A 22,063-nucleotide genomic window follows, 5' to 3' on the forward strand; every position below is an offset into this window, starting at 1 on the left:
TCCTCAGAAGTCCAAAAAATAATTAATATGTGAATATGAAGTGAGTTGAGCCATTTTATGCTGCAGTTAAGTTGTAGTGACGGACTATTTTCGTAAAAGGGTATTGCTATACTGCCGGCACCGACACCGACATTTTAGCTGCGGTTCTCGGTGGCTGTTGAAATGCTGAGAACCGACAACCGACAACCGACAACCTGTAACCAGTACCGACCCGTCCCTAATTTCATGTTTGGCCTTAAATTTTCTTAACATATCTGTGAATGACTTGATGTAAGCTTTTGGACATACGCCATTGCTAAGCACATGTATGTCTGTAGAAGAAAAAAAACTAAAAAAAAAACCAAGACAGAAACACAAATTAAGCAAAAAATTGATGTCAACATGATATAAACACCACATAATATTCCATAACAGGAATATTATTTGGTGTTTATATAATTTTGAAAACAGCAATTGTTTGCTTAATTTGTGTTTTTGTCTTGGTTTTTTTTTTTTTCCTTCTACAGACATACATGTGCTTAGCAATGGCATATGTCCAAAAGCTTACATAAAGTCATGCACTCCCATTGCACAAATTTTTGAAAGATAATATATCTGTGAATATTCATAAACATGAATAGTTGCAACTAGCAGTTAATATACTATTCGCTTTCTGAGGTATTATATCAAAAATAAAAATATTGTGAATATTTACAAGAACATCTGTTTAGTTTCTAATGGTTCAAAGTGTACCAACTTTTAATGTGTTGTTTCTAATCTATCAATATATTCATATTAATGTGTACCATAATGCATGGTTTGAAAGTTTATTTAATAAATTAAAATAAACCGTCGTAATTAAATTAGATGCAGCAGTATCTTGACTGTAGTAAATACAAATTTACAAATGAAACAACGTTAGCAGGATTGCTAGCACTTACCATATTTTTTTATAAACATTTGCTATCATTTGATAAATGTTCAAATAACTGAGCTGAATTTAGCTCAACAGCCTAAGTCATTACACGCTACTATGACAATCTTCACTCAAGTATTTATTTATTTATTTTTTATTTTTTGCGAACTTTCTCCAAAATTACAGGTGCATAACGTCCTTCTTACATGTGTGTACTATCAATAATAATAATAAAATTTAGAGTGCAAACTTGGGGCTCTAATAGCCTTGAATGTGTGATTTTCATGGTCCCTGTTCCTTACCTATAATGACATACATCAAATATGTAATTTTTAAATTCTAAAGTTTTGTACTACATTTTAGCAAAAAAATTGGAATAAGTTTACTTATTTTAATCTTGAAACTTTTATTAGTTACTCATTGTTACTTTACAAAAAAAGTATTTTTTTTTTTCAAACACAAAAATACTTTACAGATTTATTTTATTTGTTCCCAGTAGTTAGACGTGCTTATTACAAATTATTATATTGTAAAAGTGCATCATGTATCAGTCAAAATGACCTGTTTTGGAGAAATTAGTATCATGGAACATTTAAGTGTCATATTTGTTTCAAGAACAGATTTCATATGATATAAAACCAATAACACTGAAACTCCTGTTTTAAAAATGAATTTTGCCTGAAAATAATAACACAAAATCTTGTCTCTTTCACGAATGAAACGCTCACCTTCACCTTTAAATTGCAATGGCTCATTTGTAGGTATTTTATTTCATATTAATTCCATTTTTTTAATTTTTTTAAGAAAACTTTATTTTACTTAACTTTTTAATAAGTATGTCTGTCGTGAGATCACTTACTGTCCTATAAGCTAACAGCGGAGTGAGTTCTCAGTCCTTGAGTTGGGTCTTGCTTGTTCCATAATTTCCTTGTCGGACGTGTTGCTGTTGAAACTTTTTTACCCTGTTTTATGGACGTACGCCATTGCTGCTTGGTGTATGTCCATAAAATTGTTTAAAAGCAAGGAATCAGTCAAATAACATTCCTTTAACCTGTTTGAAATGTACTAAACTGAATGGTTGTAAGTTGCTGTGAAACGTCGCCGTGCAGAGCTGGGTTGTATCGTGGAGCGTGCCTGCAGTGCCACAAGTACCGGCTGCAGTTCGACCAGACGGCGCGGAACCGCATGCGCGAGAAGGTGACGGCCAGCATCATCTTCAAGGAGCGCAAGGCGTCGTACCCGCGCAGTGTGTCGCACCCCTTCCTGGGCGACTACGTGCGGCTGCGGCAGAACGTGCAGTGGAAGAGGGTGTGCGTGGAGACCAACGACCAGTACGTCGTGTTCGCCGACATCATCAACAAGATCGCCCGCTCGAGCGGCAAGGTGGGTGCTCTGTCCTCCGGTCTCCCGCACGCACTCTGTCTGAGAAGCTCCCGGTTCTATCCTGGTTGTGTTTGGAACAATTCAAAGCAACAGATAATATGTATAATGAAAAATGGTTGTCTGTAAAGTCGGTTTACGGACGATAGTTTAACGTGACGACGTCATAACAAAACATTGATGAAATGATTGCATACTTTTATGAATAAAATTGAATCATTTTTTATTGAATTATCACTATTTTTTATGGATACAAAGAAGTTTAATTAAAGTTTAAATAGTTCAGTTTAGTTAAAGTATGTACTAAATTTAAAAGCTACTTTTGAAAAGCCCGTCTTAACCTAATTAATATAATAGTAGATTCATAGGCCAATCGAGTGGAAGATAGATGTGGCGCAAGCGTACAATTAGCGTTACGGGACACAGCGTAACGGGACAATGTGCATAACGGGACACTTTCGTGCGTGCAGCCGGCGTTCATTGATTTATTAGACATTGTCACGTCAATAATTAATTACCGTATTTACTCGTGTATAGCGCGCCCTCGTGTATAGCGCGCACCACGATTTTTGCAACTAATTCCAAAGAAAAAAAAATGAAATTTTTTTTTCCCCATAAATAAATTTTACTAACATTTTGTGGTACCTGATTATTTAAATTGATGTGTGGTGATGCGTCAGGAAAATACATAAACTCTGCTGTCTAAACGGAAGATAATGAAGCGCTATATCGTCACAACTGGTACGTGGAAGGAAGGAAGGGAGGGAGGGAGGCGTGCCGCGCTACGTTGCTAAGCTGGCGCGGAGAACTTGATGACTCACCGGCGAGGAATGGAGGAAGCGAAGAAGCTGGCCGGGGGGGGGGGGGGGGAGGGAACTGGTGACAACATTCTCTCTTTCTCTCTCTCTCTCTTTACTACTTCTGAGCTGGCTATCTGAAAAGGGGGGAGGTCTAAAAATAAACAAGAGACCATGATGTGCGAGCTTGCGCGCGCGCGCGCGTGTGTGTGTGTGTGTGTGTGTGTGTGTGTGTGTGTGTGTGTGTGTGTGTGTGTGTGTGTGTGTGTGTGTGTGTGTGTGTGTGTGTGTGTGTGTGTGTGTGTGTGAAACAGAGGCCTTGTTGCTTGTGCGTATGTGTGGGGGCTGGCCAGAAGCGTCACCCGTCACCCGGCAGTTAAGCCTGCCCCACACGACACCCATTTCCTTAGCAGTTTTCATGTAATTTTTATGCTAGCGCGCCTGCTCCCGTGTGGGTAACATTTCAGCATCCTTCCAAGGGGTCTGGCTCTGGGTATAAAAGTTTTCATAACAGAAGTCTTAGCCAAAACCGTAATAGAACGTGTTCTATTTTTCTGCTATACCCACGAGCTGGAGCCGTCAAGATGGCGGACCCACGTGTTGCAATATAACCCCGTATATAGTCTGTATTGTCAACATTAAGGGACGTAACAAATGTAATGGTATGCCAAATGAAACTTTATAATAGTAAAACTACTATGGAATATATTTGTTAAGCTGAAATTGCCACAGAAAGAAGTAATCGGAAATTTTAAAATACGTTATGAAAATACGTTGCATTATATATAACCCATTATCTCCTCTCTCATTCGTAGAAGTTGCGGTAGCGTAGTGGCGAAGGGCACGATGTCAGCGGTAGAAGGGTGATTTTGAATGTGGTTCGAATCCTCTTCAGTCCAATTTTTTTTTTAGTTTTTTTTAAATAACAGATAATTAAATTGTACATACTGTGCTTTCTGCAAATATAAATTATTAGAATTAATTTATGATATAATATTATTAACTACATTTAGGTGTCTCAGTCCATTGATTTTATTCATAGTACTACGTAGTACCTAGATTTATTTTTACTTTTAAAAAAGTAAAGTAAAATCACATGTTCACAAATAATTTAAACCAAAAGTTAATTTTATAATTAAAACGCCAACGTTTATTAAGAAACGAGTGTCCATAAATTAATAATGAATAAACTGATACTTCATAGCGACACATGCAAAATGTTTTTCTTCACCTAAGATTTAAATTTATTACGCGGTATGTGCGTGTTTATTTGTCTCACTGGGTTACAAAAAATATTAGTTACAATTCCTCTAATTATGTAGTTAAATATATAAGTAATCAATAAATCTTATATATAACATATATGAATCGGTAGCATTTTTTTTACTATTACAATGAAATTAGCTTGATTAACTGTATAATTAAATTAATATTAGAATTTAAACCGTACATAAACTACATTTAGTAAACCCAATGTCCCTTGTATCATTTAAATTTATATATTTTTAGATTTTGAAATTACCCTACAACTTAAAAATATATTTGTAATTCCAAAATTGCTCTTAATTTGTTTTTAAATACTAAACAGATTTTGTTATTTATTTGCAAATGAAAAATATAAGATAAAATATCAAATAATATTTCCGCAAGTTACATAATTTTTAACACAAACAGGTGTAACTTTCACTTTTTTTTCAGTATTTTGATAAGTTGACTACGACAGGTTTATCCTCCCCTGATATGTTTGCTTTGGTCGGCAACTGCGTTGGCTGGTTTTCTGTTAGCATTCTAGGTATCGTGTGTATGGAGTTAAGAAATCTTTCTGCGCTTCTGCTATACAAATTTTTATGAAAATTTTTATACCCATGGGTATAACAGAATTTATAGCAGAAAATGGGCATCGTGTGGGGTGGGCTTTAACGACTTCCACTCCTCCCCGCCTCCCCCCCCCACCCCAAAAAATTTTTTCCCGTGTATAGCGCGCATCCTTATTTTTTTCCTTTACTTGAGGGGAAAAAAGGGCGCGCTATACACGAGTATATACGGTATATCTTTGTCGCATATTAGCTTTGTTTCCCACTTGCACAAGATTCCACTGGCAGAGTTCTCAGTTAGCGATGACCGAAGGGATGCAGGACCTGTTAAGAAGGCATGTGCGAATACCAGTTTTTTAGTTCAAATCAAATACAAATATAAAATTACTAGCGAATATGAATATTGAATTTGAATAGTAAGAATGAGAGTTAGAATCTACTAAAAAAAATGTTTGCATTATGTAACAACTTCAGAAAATTAGACAAATAATACTTTAAAGTGAATGGTTCGTTAAGTTAAGTTGGCTACAATTATTATATGGAAAATGGTTTTTTAGAATATTGATTCTAATTGTGAAATAATTACTTTTTACTATGCAGCTACCCTAACTTAACCTGACCGATCGACCGACCGATCGACCGTCCATGCATGTATCCGTGCATTCATCCATCTGTGCATTAATAATAGAAATTTAGTTCGTGAAGACTATCTTTATTTGTATTCCAATCCAATTGAAATCTTCAATGAATTTAAATTTTTCTATTTTTTTTTTTGTTAATATTCAAATTGTTTTCAAATCCCAGTGTTTTTTATTAAATTGCAATGTCTCATTTGTAGGTATTTTTATTTCATATTAATTCGATTTTTTTTTTAAGAAAACTTTATTTTTTACTTAACTTTTTTAATAAGTACATACATCTCATGTCTATCGTGAGGTCACTTACTGTCCTATAAGCTAACAGCGGAGTGAGTTCTCAGTCCTTGAGTTGGGTCTTGCTTGTTCCGTAATTTCCTTGTTAGATGTGTTGCTGTTGAAACTTTTTTAAAAAATACCTTTTTACCCTGTTTTATGGACTTACGCCATTGCTGCTTGGTGTATGTCCTTAAAATTGTTTAAAATCAAGGAATCAGTCAAATAACATTCCTTTAACCTGTTTAAAATTTACTGAACTAGATGGTTTTATTTTTAAGTCTCAAAAATACAAAATAAATTCTTGTTATTACTGGCATTAACAGTCTACTTCAAGGTAGCAAATTGTGAAAACATTTTTTGTACCATATTTGCTCATATTGATAACCTAACATTCATGTTTTGTGTCCTACTTTTTCACTCTTTAAGTTTTTAATTTTGTTGTAAAAGCAGAGAATATATATATATATATATATATATTTTTTTTTTTTGCTGTGTAATGTAAGTAGAGAAAAGAAATAAAATGTTAGGTAGATTTTGGTGGAGTTGAATTGACATTGTTTGTGAAACTTATGTCTTAAATTTGTCATCAGTTACATTTGAATCATAGAGTTTGCGGTTTCCTGCACTAGTGGCATTTTTGTGGTCTCACTTATTTCTTTGGTTTTGTAATTGTAACAGTGGTGTTTAAATGTTTTAACGTTTCTATCAGTTAAATGCAAGTGCTTTTAATGTGATGAAAATATTTACTGCAATACTGTAGTTATTTGAAAATTATAACCATTTTTGCAATGGTGGGTTGATGTTTTAAATTACCTATTTGCGTAGTTTATATTACTGCTAAATTAGAAAAAATTGTGCTGTATTTACATGGGTAAGCTTGCTTTGTGCTTTCTTAAATGTGGATGAGAATGATCATTTGCAGTCTGTATTAACACCATGTACAGTGAAAAGCATTAATTTGGCATCTATGGTTTGGCACATTTCGTAACATGGCACCAATCGAGCCACTCACGTGCAGATTTTTTTTTTATGTATTCGGGCAGTTGACATTGGCAGCCATGTGGCACTGTTGCGCTGCCTGCATTTTAAGGTCACTCGGAGTTTATTATTACTGTCAGTTTTCATTTCAGTACAGTGTTTCATGTTATCTAGTGGATTACATTTCACATTTTACACTTCACGAATACATTTTCTGTAAAGATTTTCGAAGAAGAATGACACTTGAGTGAATTTTTTCTTGCTTCAGAGCAGCTTATTGTACGACTGGTTTTAAATACAATTTTTACTGAATATTAATTTTTCCTTTTATATTCCTGTCAAAACTTAATTGGTTTTCTGTAATCCAGCAAAATTGTTAATTTGGAATGGTGGTGGTCTGGAACGCACCGGATTAAAGATCTTCAATATATTTTATGGGCTAGAGTATTGTAGTCTGTTGGCCTGTGCGTTGGATGACAACAGCATGTGATAGACTGTGTGTTTCTGCCAGTAGTTTGTGCCGATCCTGTTTGTGTTGTCGACGTCATCCATGCTGATCCTGGACCAGCGCACGCTGCAGATAAAGTACCGCGTCCCGGCCACCGAGATCTACCGGCTGTCCCTCAGCCCGTTCCTCGACGACGTCGCAGTCTTCCATGTACGAGCTGTGAGTGGTAACTCTTGCAGACTCACGCCACATCCTCATTAGTGCTAGTGCGCACATCTGACAGCCCCTGTGTCCTGATGCTTGATGTTGCACCTCACTTATACATGCACTGGTTTCAGAAGAGAGAAATATTGTTCTGGGCGCCTCTCTACCGCCAGGTTCCATTGACATTTAGAAAAAAAGAAATTTAAATCTCTTTATCTTCCCGTACATAAGGTGACTTCTTGTGACGAAAACTGGATGATCTCTCACTTGAGACAAACAAAAATGTACTTTAAATTTAAATTTCATATGAATATTGTAATCATGTTCTAACACACTATTTTAGATTATGTAGTGGTGTTAACCATGTTTTGTTTGTTTTGAGGTTAGTAATTCAATCGTAGTTATCTTTAACATGTTGACGTGATAACGTCTTATAAATTGATGAACGCCGGCTGCACGCACAAAAAAGCATGACATGCTGTCACGTTCCGCCTGAGCCGAGCGTGCAAGCGAAAGCGCAGAACAAGCGATAGAGAGGCACGATCGGCTTGTGACGCATCTATGTATCTCTCTTCCACTCCATCGGCCGATGCGTCCGAGTAGAAGAGAGACAGCGGCAGCACACAACCTACACGTGAACTGTTTTGTCAACTGTTTATAAAGTGAAGTGAAAAGTTAATGGTGTTTCCATTGTTTATTACAACAACAATTGCGGCAAAAAATGTAATTAATTCTTTCATTTTAAGAATTTGATTAGCGATATAATCTCATATATTTGTTCTTTGATTATTAAAAAAAAGTAGCATCGGTCGGCGAGTGCAGTAGTAATAGGTTATGTTACAATTTTGACTCAAAAATTATTATCTCATATAAATGATCGAATAAAAAGTCAACTGCTTTTATTTAGTATTCAATGAAAAAAAATGTAATTTTCAATTAACTTTTTTTTGTATTATACAAAATAATGATAATTCAGTGATAATAATTAAATTCAATTGATAAAAGTATGCAATTTTTCATCAATGTTTTCTTATGACGTTATCACGTAAAATTATCGTCCGTAAAGTGACTTTACAGAATAAACACCCCCCCCCCCCCCCTTTTTTTAAATTTTTTTTCTTCTATTTCTAATGGTACTTCAATTTCCACAACTGAAACGTTACATTATAAAAAATTATTTTCAGCTTTTAGAGTAGGTAATCTAAATTTATTTGTTACTATATATCTTTATGTATTTTTTTTGGTAGGTACCCATTAAGCCATTACTATTGTACCATTGTTTGCTTTAGTCATTAGTCATAATCCTGTTGCTTTGTCAAAAAAAAACTTTATTTGTTTGTTTCCATTGGTTAATTTATTTAGTTTTAGATATATCTTCTATATAGCTACTAGCTATATATGTGTAAGTATTTGTACACCATTCTTCAGATATCAGAAGGAACCAATCTGAACCACTGAAGTGTATGTACATAGTCATTCTTTGTCTGAGTAAAGAGTAGTTACCTTATTTATGCTAATTACCTAGTACTAAAAGTATTGACTAATATCAACAATTTTGTTAAAAGTTCCTTAAAATATTGTTTATGTTTTTCCATAGTTATTGACATGTAGACATTTCCCATTCTTGGCACACAATACACCATAGTTAAGTGTAATTCTTGAACAAAAGTGAGCAGTCTTTCCTTCAAGCCAAATGAGACACCACAGCAAAATACTTAGTGTTACCTGCCATTTAGTTGTACATGTGTTGTAATGTTGATTGTAGTTAAGTAATGTGGTTGGTAGTGTAGGCTAGTGTAGCGTTGTTTCTCCTGTTGTGTTGGTAGCCCAGTCCCAGCTGCGAAGACCCCGGAGGGCACCAGAACGCCCCTGGCTGCCTGTTTCAGAGCGACCTCAGCAAGAAGAAGGGCGACTTTGTCTTCCAGACGGGCCACGTCATCGAGATTGTGACCAAGTTGTTCCTGGTCGTGCAGAATGCGATGGGGAAGCCACCGGAAGTCAACATCAGTACAGAGTGAGTTTCCTTCCTGTGCAGGCGTGCAAGGACTTCTTTGTAGAAAAGTAAAAGGGCGTTGACGGTTGACGGAATGTTTCCTGCTTCAAGCCGTCGCACTAGCTTTAGAATCGATGAGTGAGTTGTTGGAAATGTAGATCATCTAGATTCACATCAGGGAATGAGAATTATGTTACAAAATGCAGGAAAAGATAAAAATGAAGAAATTTTTTACCATATAAGATATAACTACCATATTTACCCATCAAAAACTGCTCCCTTGAATAAGTTTTGCACCCCTAAAATTTTGACCATGACCAAAAATATTTGCTGTTTAGAATAAGCCTTGCACCAAATTTATGAAAACAGAATTTATGTCAATATTTGAAGTTTCTATTAAATGTTTATTATGGAATTAAGGAACTGTTAAAAATTATAAACTGCCTTTAAGGTTTTTTTGTGAAACTCATAGCATTCTAGGTATTGGTGTGTATGTCTGCTGCCAGATTTTTACAGCACTCTTAATTCTTGCCACAAGAGAAAGGCTTTTACAATTTACCAGTAATAATGTACTGGTGTACATCACAAATAAACTATAAAATAATAATAAAATATATAATCCATTGCCATAGTAGCTACATGACTAATTTGAATTAACGATAGCCAAGCAATGCAGTTTCCCTGGCCCTACTTTAGCTCATCTGTCTCCATCCTGTTCTGCATGTATCTACTGTTGCAGACCATAGATAGGGTAAGAATTCATTTTAAATTGAAATAAATCCGAAATAGCTATGAAAATGAAAATCATGTTTATTACGCAGCACCTTTAAGTCTGAGAAATGATAACTTATATTATATTCAGTTATTTTAATGTAATTTATTTGGCATAAAGTTTGTAAGTTAATGTAGAGTCCAAATAAATTTGAAAAAATTAATTTGACCTTTCCTTATCTCATGTTTATTATTAACTAAATTTCATATTACTGGTTTTGGTATATTTTTTTTTTCAAAAACGAAACTGCTTGATGAATCATATTGACGTCGACCAGGGCTACGCCCTCCCTAAGCCCGGTGTGCCTCACGCCACTGCCGACCCCTCTCCTCCCACCGACTCCTGTTTCAAACCTCCCGCCAACAAGTGCGTGTGTGCGTGTGTGCGTGTGTTCGGTCGCCCTGCGCGAACCCTTTCGGCGCCCACCCTAGCTGGAGCAGTGGAGACTGTATGTTTTTTAAATAATGTAATTCTTAAATATCTGTAATATGTAATCCTTAAATCTTAATTAACTTGCAATTTTTAAAAGGTTTTAATAGTTATGTTTAACTGTCTTTAATATTAATGTACTAACGGTAAGTTCATCACTTCCTGCGGCCATGACACCCGGGGCCCGGGGCAGTCTCTTCCGCTCGCTGTGCGGGGTAGGACGCACCTCAGCACCTGGTCGACTTCAACTTTTGCTTGTAACCGATCCGTTAACATCCGCCATCGTAACTATTTTTTAAAACTTTTTTTAATCAACCTTCGAGGCCTACCCCGGCGGCAGACTGTTTAACTTAATTAATTAAAGCTCCCCGAAGCATTTTTAGATTAATCAGCGGACTTATACTTTCGGAGCTGGGCCACGCGGTGTCCTGGTCAGCAAGAAACCTGGACTATGTGCTGTTTTCTGTGTGCGTCTTGAGTGTACGTGTCGGCGCCAACAAAGCTCAATATTCACTAGACTCGTTGCACTTAATTCTCGACCACGAGTTTCCCAGCACACAGACGGAGGTGTACGAGCAGTAACATAGCGTGCCCGCCGCTGAGAGCGGAAGTCGAGCCTAGCTCCACATGGGTCACGTCACAGCCCTGGGACAGGGTCGGTAGCCGGGTCCACGTGCCCATCCACGTGGTGGCGCCCAAGGTATACACGTACGCCGATTCGAAAACCCCCCTCACGACAATATTGTAACAATTAATTATATTGATACAATTAAGCTTATTATAGTTTGTTGTAAAAATGAGTCATTTTTATATAATACCTGCTGAATTAGGTATACACATATTTTTTTTACATAAACAGAATTCATATAAATAAAGACAATAACACCAAAATCACCTTTGTTGAAAATTAAAATGGCCCAAAAAAAACCCATGAAACCTTGTCTGTAAACATACAGGGTTTGTCCGTAAAGTAATGAGACTGGCAGCTCCACGGAGCTTCAGTTGCCCGGAGGGGGGACTTGTGGTGGGGGGAGGGTTCTAAACTAAGCAATGGACCTGGTGGCAGTTTCATCTGAGCTCTGACGCAGTGAGGAACACGCGTGGCGCACAAGCTGTATTTGAGTTTGTCACTGCAGAAAACGTCCAAAATGGAGCGTTTGCTGGAGCAGTGCTGCGCAATTAAATTTTGCTTTCGCCTGGGCAAAACCGATTGCCTTGGTTAAGGAGGCTTACAAAGATGACGCCCGGTCAATGTCCTCGGTTTCCCGGTGGTCCAATGAGTTCAAGAATGGACGGGAGACAGTTGAAGACATGGAGGAATCTGGATGTCCTTCAACGAGTTGTTTGGACGAAAATGTGGCCAAGGTAAAAAATCTCCTGGACTCAGATCGTCGTTTGAGTTTAAGATTAATCGCCGAAGACCTAAACATGTGCAAAACAACAATTCACAAAATTATTTCTGAAAATTTGAAAATGTTGAAGGTTTGTATAAATTGGTGGACAAGTTGATGCTTCCCGTGAGATGCTGGAGCAGTTAGAAAGTGAACCGGGCTTTCTAGACAACGTAATAAAAGGCTATGAATCATTGGTGTTCCAGTATGACCCTGAAAACAAGAGCCAAAGTTAGGAGTGGCACACCTCGAACTCCCCGCGCCCCAAGAAAGCAAGAATGTCAAATTCCAAGATAAAGACAATATTCATTGTCTTTTTTGACAAGTGTGGGATGGTCCACAAACAGTCAACGCCCTTTACTACAAAGAAGTCCTTGCACGCCTGCACAGAGCCGTCAAACGGAAACGACCGGAGATGGCAGATTGCTGGAAGCTGCACCATGACAATGCTCCAGCCCACACCACCTTCCTCGTCCGGATAGGGTTTGCAACCTTGCTGCAGCCACCGTACAGCCCAGATGTGAGCCCGCCAGACTTCTACCTGTTCTCAAAGCTCAAGAGAATCATGAAAAGTCACAGTTTCGAAGATGTTCCCATCATCCAACGGGCTGTCACAGAGTCTCTGAAAGAGGTTACGGCAGCTGACTTCCAGGGAGCCTTAGCAGCGTGGGAATCACATTGGCAATGGTGTATCAACGCCCAAGGAGACTATTTTCAAGAATTTTAACAATATGTACCTATCAGATCAATTATTTTTACCAGACCTAGTCTCGTTACTTTACGGCCAAACCCTGTAGGGTAGTAGCTTACTTGATTACAGATGTTCCATTTTGGTGTTTGTCGTAGCTGTACTTTTTGTTTCACGTTTGTACAGGTTCGAAGCAAACTTTGGCCAGCAGACTGTGATGGTTTCGTTCAAGTGCATGGGATTGCCGGAGGTCCAGCCGGGACAGATACGCATCACGCGCAAAGGGAACAAGATGGAGGTGTTGGTGTGAGGCTGGCATCTTTGCAGGTACACTCTATTCTAAGGTTCTTCCTTCCAGCCTTTTTCTGAGAAGTGCACAGAGACCATCCTCTGTGAATGATCAGTACGACTTCATAGTCTTGGGAACCAAATACAATTGTTTCCAGGTAGCGGTAGTGCCGGCCTGCCACAAAGGTGGACTAGAGGGTGGCCCAAGTCACGGAGGATTATGGAAGATTAGGAACAGTTATAAATAAACACACAGATTCTTGCACTGTAAATGCAAAATCATATTTCACAGACTAGAATAAAGTTGTCTTAATTTGTAGTTTGTTTTGAAATGCAAAATACAGAACAGGGATTTTTTTATTATTATTATTTTTTCCTACAGGATGATTACAGGCAGGTCACAAAGTTTTTAGTCGTGGAAAATATGAAAATGTTTCGGAACAAACAGTAACTATGGTGAAAATTACAAATGCTAACATGCATTCTTTTTTTTTTTTATGCCTCACCTCAGTTTACAGTTGCAAATTGAATATGAATATTTGGAGACTGTCTACTTAAATCATATGGAAATTATTTTTGAAAAGATTCTAGCTCTCGAACATAAAAATTGGCACATTACTGCAAATAATAGATCTATTTCATAGTGTGTTTGATTTTGCTTACATGTTTTGGATTAGAAAAGCACTTTCTGCAACAAAAAATCCTTGACATTGTTTCATTAGGTATTTGTAGACACCCTGTCAGAGCTGATGTTAATGAAACAATTCTTGGATAATGCAACCATGCAAAATTTAATTTATGTCTACAATTAAGTTCTTTAATTATATTGCTCTACAATTGTCAAATTTTTGAAGGCTGTCACATCTGAACATAAAGTATTAAATATGAAAACTACACACTTATTTTTATTATAAATGGATTAGTCTGCAAATTTTTGTGTCAACATGAGTTGAGTCCATACTCTTTTAGTTAAGTAGAATCAGGTGTTTAAAAATTGAGTTAAGTTAAAGTATTTGCAGAAATTTGAGAGAACAGTTATATGTTCCTGGTGTTTATAGTAATGTCCATTAGCAGCATACTAAAAAGTTCAAATATGACTTTGAATCTTTCATGTGGTAGCCTTTGTATCGAGTGAATTAAGTGAATATAACTACATATTTATGATTTCTTTTAAAACTGAGTATTTTATTCTCACTGGATTCTGGGGTGCTCAGTAATTGTACAGGTATTTTAAAGTGAAGGAAAATTGCATGGTTTAGTGAATTAAATATTGTTACAAGTATAATGTGGAGGGGGGGGGGGAACTGGGTTCGTAGGGCATAGCCCAATTTATTGGTTCAGTTTTATTTATTACTAATGTCTACACCATAAATATAATTAATGCACTCAAGATCTCTGTCCACAACAATCAGTCTGACATTGGTCATGGTACTTTCTACGCCGACAGGCTATACCTATATGTTAAGCTAATTTTTGAATGCAGCATTCAGTATTCTTGTGCAAATGTTTTGTTGTGGCATAGGAACATTAAATTTTATTATGTTATTGTAAAGATAAAATTCTCTTCTCAACATTATTGGAAAGGCCTCAGAATAAATTTTTGACCTTGGCCTCACAATTTCCTAAAACACAAAAGACCATAGATGTACATAGTCCTATATGTAATATATGAATTACAGTGGTAATAGTTAGACAGAATTTATTATTGTTTGCTGTTGTATCTCAAGTCCACAAGTCAGTTCACATTGTTCCAGACAAGGAATTCATTTAAATCTGAGCTCTGTGCAGAATCCAGGCTTTGTGTTGGTTAATTTTGATTTTCAAAATGTTACAGGACAGTTATGCGAATGGCATTACATAAAATTTACAAATAGTTGAAGAAGGTGTGTTTCACCGGACTGGCTGGCACGAGCGGAGTGTTTTGGTTGGTTGCAGGTCCCCAGCGCGGAGGTGTGGGTGGGTAGCCGGCGTCGATGCTGAAACTGACTTGTGATATGTTTTGCCTTGCCCGGCGGACAGTGGCCCTTGCTCCCGCGGACACTCTACAAGGTGAGCTGGATCAGTATTAAGCTGGACTCCCAATCATCCGTTTCATCCGTCCGTCACCCGTCCGTCCATCAATTTCGGTCCGTTATTTCTCTCGGCAATTATTACCGACTCTCAACCATCCGCCATCCATCCATCCGTCACTATTCTAAAATATCAGTGCTACAACTTTCCGCCACATACTTTCTCAATTGTAGGTAAACTTTTGGTGAAATAATTTACTTGGGATAATTAACTTTTGTTTTTATGAATGTGGTAATAAGTTGACAGGCGGGAACCGTGCTTTGAAAAGTGGATTAAACGGGTGCCGTCTTAAAAATAACATTAGTCATGCCAGCAATAAATAAAATTATGCTTCTTTTATTACTGCGTCAAAGGAAACAGAAAGAAGCTATTTCTATCCAGGCTTTTTCCCTCAGTTGCTTATCCCGATAGTCTTTGCTATATATATTATACAAATGCTCCCTTTCCCGGACGTAATTTATCAGCATTTCTTCCAAAAAGCTCATTCTCATAAGCAATCTTTACCGTTATTGTGACAATAATAATCGGTCAATACGACAGCCTTCTATATATTGCAAATTAAAAAAATCGAACACTGTTTTCGGAGAGTCGTATTGAAGACGATCGACTTAACAAGGCGGTGGATCATCCATTGGTCCGACAAAAGCTAAAGCTTGGCAAGGTTTTGACGGACGGACGGATGGATGGAATTTTTCGGGCCATCTGATTGGCTGTAGGTCACGTGATTGATGGACGGACGGGTGACGGACGAATGAAACGGATGATTGGGAGTCCAGCTTTAAGATACAGAGTAGAGAAAACAACGATGGTCGATGGAGTACAAATTACATATTTACGCTAATCCCTGTGTATTTTTGGATCACCAAGGGCGCTATAATGCCTCGCCACCCTGCCGCAGATGTCTGTGAAACACCCAGTGCCAGTGAGACCTCATGGGGACCTTTATCCTCGCCGGGCAACGAACCTGCTGTTCACACCACTGCCGCTGGTGATGTCACAACCTTAAGAACATTCGCCACCTCATGTTCACCTCTCCTTAGCTGGCGTCCTGTCCGAGCCACCCCAAACACTTCAGTTATCCCAACGCACTGTCAGTAGTCCAGTCACCGCTGTATTTCACCTCCACCAAGAAGAGAAAACAACTCTCACACAACACAAAAAATACTTATATTTGGAAGTACATGGTAGCCTTCAGAAGGATTTGAGAACACACTGTGAGATCATAGTGTTTGATCGATGCAGATTCTGAATTTGCAGATGCCATTGATTCAAGCAGTATCAAAAAAATGGGAATCCGTTGGTTTTAGAATAAAATATGGCTAATTCTTCTCCAATCACATAACCTTGAAGTTGAGTGTCATGCTATTTTAATAGGAGTATTGGAGTCAATTTTTTTTCGTCATGCCAAGTATCGTGATTACACAAAAAAATGCAATAAACATCAACTATGGGCTACAACATCACAAAACATAGACACTCCATTGCATTGGCCGTTAAAATAAGTAAACATTGTATTGTCGTTTTCATCAAGATTTTCTAACACATCCTCAGTAAGGGAATGCTTTTAAAGTCAATATTCACAAAATTAGGTAGTTTTCACCTCGTAACATCCACTTATGTCGGGGTTACTTGGGAGAGATTGTGTTGCCATAGAGTTTTACTTCGTACAGATAAAAAAAACTGGTTTATAATTTTCAGGGAGGAATTTGAACGTGTTGTCACTTATAAATAATTCTTAATAAACAAGAAAATGCTATGTTCATTGTGTTGGCAGTATTTCGGTGTTGTTTGTGTATTTACACTCTTAGGAAATTGTATAATTGGAACATCAGAGTTATTATGAAAATGTCTGAAACAAAAAGAATAAGCATGCAAAACATTTCTTTGGATGATAAAATGAAGGTCTTTAGCTCATTTGAGAGGTAAAAAAATGTAATATAAAATAAGCGGACAGAAGCTGTTTCAAGTAATGAAAAGGATGTGGCATGAGAACATTTGCCATTTAATTTTAAAGAAGGCTTCTCTGCTGGCTTACTGAAAATGATCAATTATCGGGCAATATATTCTGTGTTCGCCAAACACCAAGTTGTAGAGCAAATACACTTGTAAGATGATGTGTGGCAGCAAATATTGTTTAGCAGGTACATAAGTACATGTCAATGACTGCCAAATTCTGCAGAGAAATTGTGAAATACAATTGATTCCAAACCACACACACAAAAAAGGCATTTTCAACCAAAGCTAAAGATATTTCGTTTTTGCTTTAGTTCATTTAGTTGGCTTAGGTCCATACATTCTCACTAGTGAGGGACAATTGGATGACGGACTATCAGAAGTCTGCTGCATTGCAAATTGACGTGTGTGCTGTAATTTGATTTGTTTGTATTGTTCACAGGTTCTCGCTCAACAAGATTTTTTGTAAATGTTCGCCAGGAGTGAGATGGGTAGTGTGTATTGTAAAACTTCCAATGATTTGTACGTGTGACTTTGTTCGTTAGACTGTACATCCATCGTCTTGTTCGTGAAACACAAAATTCTTACAATGAGAAACATTGCATGTAGTTCCTCCTGAGCGTATGATAGTTAAGCAATAGTACAGGTCCGTTCAAGAAACGAGAACACCAAGTAACGTGGTGTGAAACATGAAGAATATTTTTTACTGAACTCCGTTAGTTAATGAAGAGGTGCAGGTATCCTCAAAATTGTAGAAATGACTGTAAATAAAAATAGAAAAATTAACATGAAGAAATAACTGTACCTTAGTGTTTTATATTCAATGAAGTTAGCTGTTAGTGCTACTAAACAAAAGTTGCCAACAGGAAAGTCTAGCGAGTACATAAGCTAACATATCTCTCTCGGCGTGTAGTAAGAAGACTGGAATATAGATGAGAGGCAACTTGATTGCGACAGTGGACCAGTATTCACTAGTTTTTACAGCACTATGTATTTGTATTTCCAGCTGTGTTGGCATGGGAATAAATTGTAATGTAATGTTTTGTATTTGGGCCAGTTTTATGGTCCGCACAGCCATCCCATTAGGCTGGCATAAAGCACAGTGCATTGTCTCTGTTATTTTGAGCAGTCAGGTTTTTTTTATTTCACAAATGTGATGGTTGGGCATAACAGGCTTCATTCATGATTTATTACCTGTGGCAGAATCGTTAATTGATTTCATTATTTTAAAAAAATTTAGGTAAATAAGATGCCATCTATATTTTAATAGTTAGTTAAAGATGCACAAGTGTTAATCAGATTTCCTGACAATTATGTTTTATCTTGCTTAACTGAACTGGTTAGTCTGAATCTGTTTTACAAAAATTAATAAATTGTTTTGTGCCCAGAAGCAGTACCCAAAAAATATGAGGAGAAACAGGAGTTTTTAAAATTTTTTTATGTTGATTACCATGGTGTGGACTATGCACTGTAGTTATGTGCCAGCATCGTATGGTAATAGGGCCTGAAATCAGTAGCATTTTGGGTGAATATTGTTCCTTCCCATCCATTTATCTTCATTCTTCTCTTTTATTACTATCTTCAAACTTTACCTAACACACACCTCTCTTAAAATAACTATCCTATAAGAAATTTTTAAGTTCATCACTTTTCCATCAATTTAGTCCTTAGCATAGCTATTTGCATCTTAAATCAATAGGTAGGGGTACCGATGGTGCTACAGTGGCATATACATATATAAAACTGTAACAAAAATTTTATAATTTTAGTATATACTTATAGTTTTTGTTGGGATATTTTTGTAATTTTATTTTAATGATGTGAAAGTGATTTGTCAAACATTAAACACATTTTGCATTTAATACTATTAAAATATTTTTAAAAAAATATTTTTAATGTGGTTGCTTGCTGCAATATATTTTGTTTTCATTGCCATTCTTTCTTTATTCTTTTGGTGACGCACAAACTATTAGCAACCCATATTCACATTTTTTTTTGTTTCTGCTTAATCATAATAAATTAATTTTTTAAAGAAATGTTAATTACTGAAAAGGTTTTATTACCCTTAAAGAACTGAGGAAAACTACATTACTTTTATAAATCTATTGTAATTATTACTGCTGATATAAATTCTCATAAACACACTTTCTTTTGTTACATTACTTGTACCAAACTGTGTTGACTACAATAAGTGGTAAGATTACCGAAATGAAGGGTGTTAAAATGTCATGTTGTTAAAGGTGTGATGGTGTATAATGTTAAGCTTAAGTTTTGTGGAACATTAATTATAAAATGTTGTGCAATAACGTAAGATCTGTTTGTTGTTATAAGAAGAAGAAAAAAACCTGTAAAACTCATTACAGTTGCCACATACCAGTACTACACTCACGATAATACTAACTTTTTAAGTCTAGAGCAGGTTTGGATGAATAATTCCTTAAGAGTTTTTATTTGCAATATGGACTTTATGGTATATGTTAAGTAGTTTATCTGTGATATCTTAACTGCCAAACTATGTTTAAAAATCGTATAACTGATACCAGTGTTTGAAAATTTATTGATATCAGAATCTAACAATTCAGTTAACTCGGACACCTTATTATTTCCACTTCTTATCAATGATTGATTATTACTTTGTCTGCAATGAACAATAATATATTTGAATAGAAATCTTTTATTAATACTTATAACAATTTAGCAAAATTTTTACTAATATTCATGAAATGAACAATAAACAGTTGTACTGTACAGTTTCTGGATGCAGAAGAACTAATTGTTTTGATTTGTTTGCCACAAGAAGCCAACGTACTTTTTCTTTTACTGGGAGATCAACTGAATACAGACTGAAAACTAGAACTCAGCAAGTAGTTGTGCGATGTTACGAAAATTGATTAGTTGTAATATAAGCTACATCCGGCCCTGACACTTTCACACAGCCTGCCTCAACAATTTTTCAACAAAGAAATTTTATCTGGTATAATGTTGTTTATTATCCCTCTTTTTTTTCCCTTCTATATAGACACTGTTATGAAACAATTATTTTTTCACAGAAATATTAAAAACATATTATATAATATTTTTTGTAAATAATAAATTATAGATGATTTTTTTGTTTCTTTATCACATGTCACACATTGTTTTTATTGGTTATCCTACAGAGTAATAACACATTAATAAAAATTGTAAGAAATGTAATAAAAATTTATGCGTGTCTGGCCCTCAGATTATTTTCAAAAATGATATCTGACCCTCAAAAAGAATGAAGCTAGCCATTACTGAGCTACAACATTAGTGCTTAGTTTTCTATGGAATAAGTTTTGACTTCAGAGTTAGTATTGTCGAGTGTGTTTACTGTAATATTTAAAAAATGAAAATCAATCGTCACCAGTTAATCGGCTGAAGTGTTGCGTATTACCTAAGTATTTTGAAGTCTCGTTATGTTCAATATCAAGAATTTGGTGTTCAAATTACACACCCATGTTGTCCAATTGTTGTTCCTGTTTATTGTTAGTCATTAGTTTTCTTTCATTTTGTCACCAGTACCAAGTTTACATTCAAAAATTTTACTCTCTTTACATCAAACACAGTGTCCACCAAGGTGTGAAACATGTGTTGGAAGACTTTTTTTTCTTTCGACTGGAACCAAAGTGAAGTCAGAATCTCTTAAATACGAAAAATACGTAGATGAAACTTTGAGTACTCAGGTAAGGTTTTAAATCAGCACATAGTGTATAGAACACAGTAAATACGAACAACGTAGTAAGCATTTACTTACGTAATACAAAGATTTACTCACGAAATACATTTGTAACGTGAACAGATTATGATTATTGTGTATAACTTAGCATATTTTTAAATATCTTGAAAATAGGCTGTTCTGCAAATTTCGAATCAGTCAGAAATTTTGCTTTTTTTTCTTTCTTCCTTTTGGTTGAATGTATAAGTTGTATACTGCATCCAATCAACATAAATAGTTCTAAAATTCTGTACAAAGAATCTTCCTCTCTCTCCTGCTTTATGTATGTACCGTAAATGAACCAATTTTAACAATTACATGCTCTTAGTGGAATCTTACTCTGCTATACATATACAGTATCGTGCAACTACCACCTAATTTTAACAAGCCCTTAGTAAAATGACCAAAATAGTTGCTGTGCAAGAATTCCCCTGTGCTAATAGCACTATTATCACCCTTATAAAAGGTATATTTTTGGGAAGGAATAATATAAGTATGTCTGGATAGGAATAACAGTTGAGTGCACATAATCATATTTTCCCATTGCTGAGTTGCAAAAATTTGTCTGTACAGCAGAAAGGAAGCTCAACCTCAAGATGTGATCAGTGAAAAGCCAGTAAATGATCGTTCAGAAAAAAAAAATTGAAGTTTTTTTAGTTACAGTTTTTTCCCCCCTTCAAAGTTTTAAAATCCCATTGCACCAAATTAGCTCTTGACTAAATTTTTTACATACTATACCATTGTAATTTTTGCAACGTAATCCTGAATAACCCTTTTATTGATAAAAATTCAAAATGAAATCAAACATGCTATACTTTAAGGGGAAAAATTAATTTACACAACGTATGTGGCAAAAATTATGTCAAATCCAATGTTCATCATTTGTTGTAATTCCTAGAGAGTTCGTTAAACATGCTCACACATTGCTGTCAACATGGGGATGATGATGACACATCAGCAAATTCTTGATGTTGCACATTCTGCAGAATTGTTTGCTTTGACTACAAGGGGTGCTCATGTTGTGTACAGTTGTAGACTTGTTTCCCCTTGGGCTTGATTGTGTGTTACGTCATTAGTTCATGGCAGGTTCATGAACTGTGATTGTTGTTTGAAGTGTCTTGTCTCGAACTTTGCCTTCATACCACAATGATACTGTAAGCAATGTGTGTGGAGTCCACAAGACTGCTTCAAAACTTGATGGCTGCAAATGAGATACAGAACTTATTTTGTTAGCCAAGTTAAATTATAATTAAATAGTTACAATTATTAGGGAACAAAAAATTGGAAGCCTTTTTTTGAGGGTGGATTGGTTT

At 36.1% G+C, this 22,063-nt stretch overlaps 1 protein-coding gene across 1 annotated transcript in view; it reads left to right on the forward strand.

The window, feature by feature from the left end:
• LOC134535502 (unconventional myosin-Ia) overlaps positions 1-15,030 on the forward strand; it is a 171,051-nt gene extending 156,021 nt beyond the window's left edge. The window contains exons 22-26 of the mRNA XM_063374640.1: positions 2,036-2,278; positions 7,293-7,445; positions 9,317-9,444; positions 12,890-13,030; positions 14,927-15,030. Coding sequence (XP_063230710.1) covers positions 2,036-2,278; positions 7,293-7,445; positions 9,317-9,444; positions 12,890-13,013 — 648 coding nt within the window. The 3' untranslated portion in view covers positions 13,014-13,030; positions 14,927-15,030. The remainder of the gene's footprint in view (positions 1-2,035; positions 2,279-7,292; positions 7,446-9,316; positions 9,445-12,889; positions 13,031-14,926) is intronic.
• Positions 15,031-22,063: the final 7,033 nt, after the last annotated feature.

The sequence above is a fragment of the Bacillus rossius genome, chromosome 8 (genome assembly GCF_032445375.1).
Source record: "Bacillus rossius redtenbacheri isolate Brsri chromosome 8, Brsri_v3, whole genome shotgun sequence".
NCBI lineage: Eukaryota > Metazoa > Arthropoda > Insecta > Phasmatodea > Bacillidae > Bacillus > Bacillus rossius.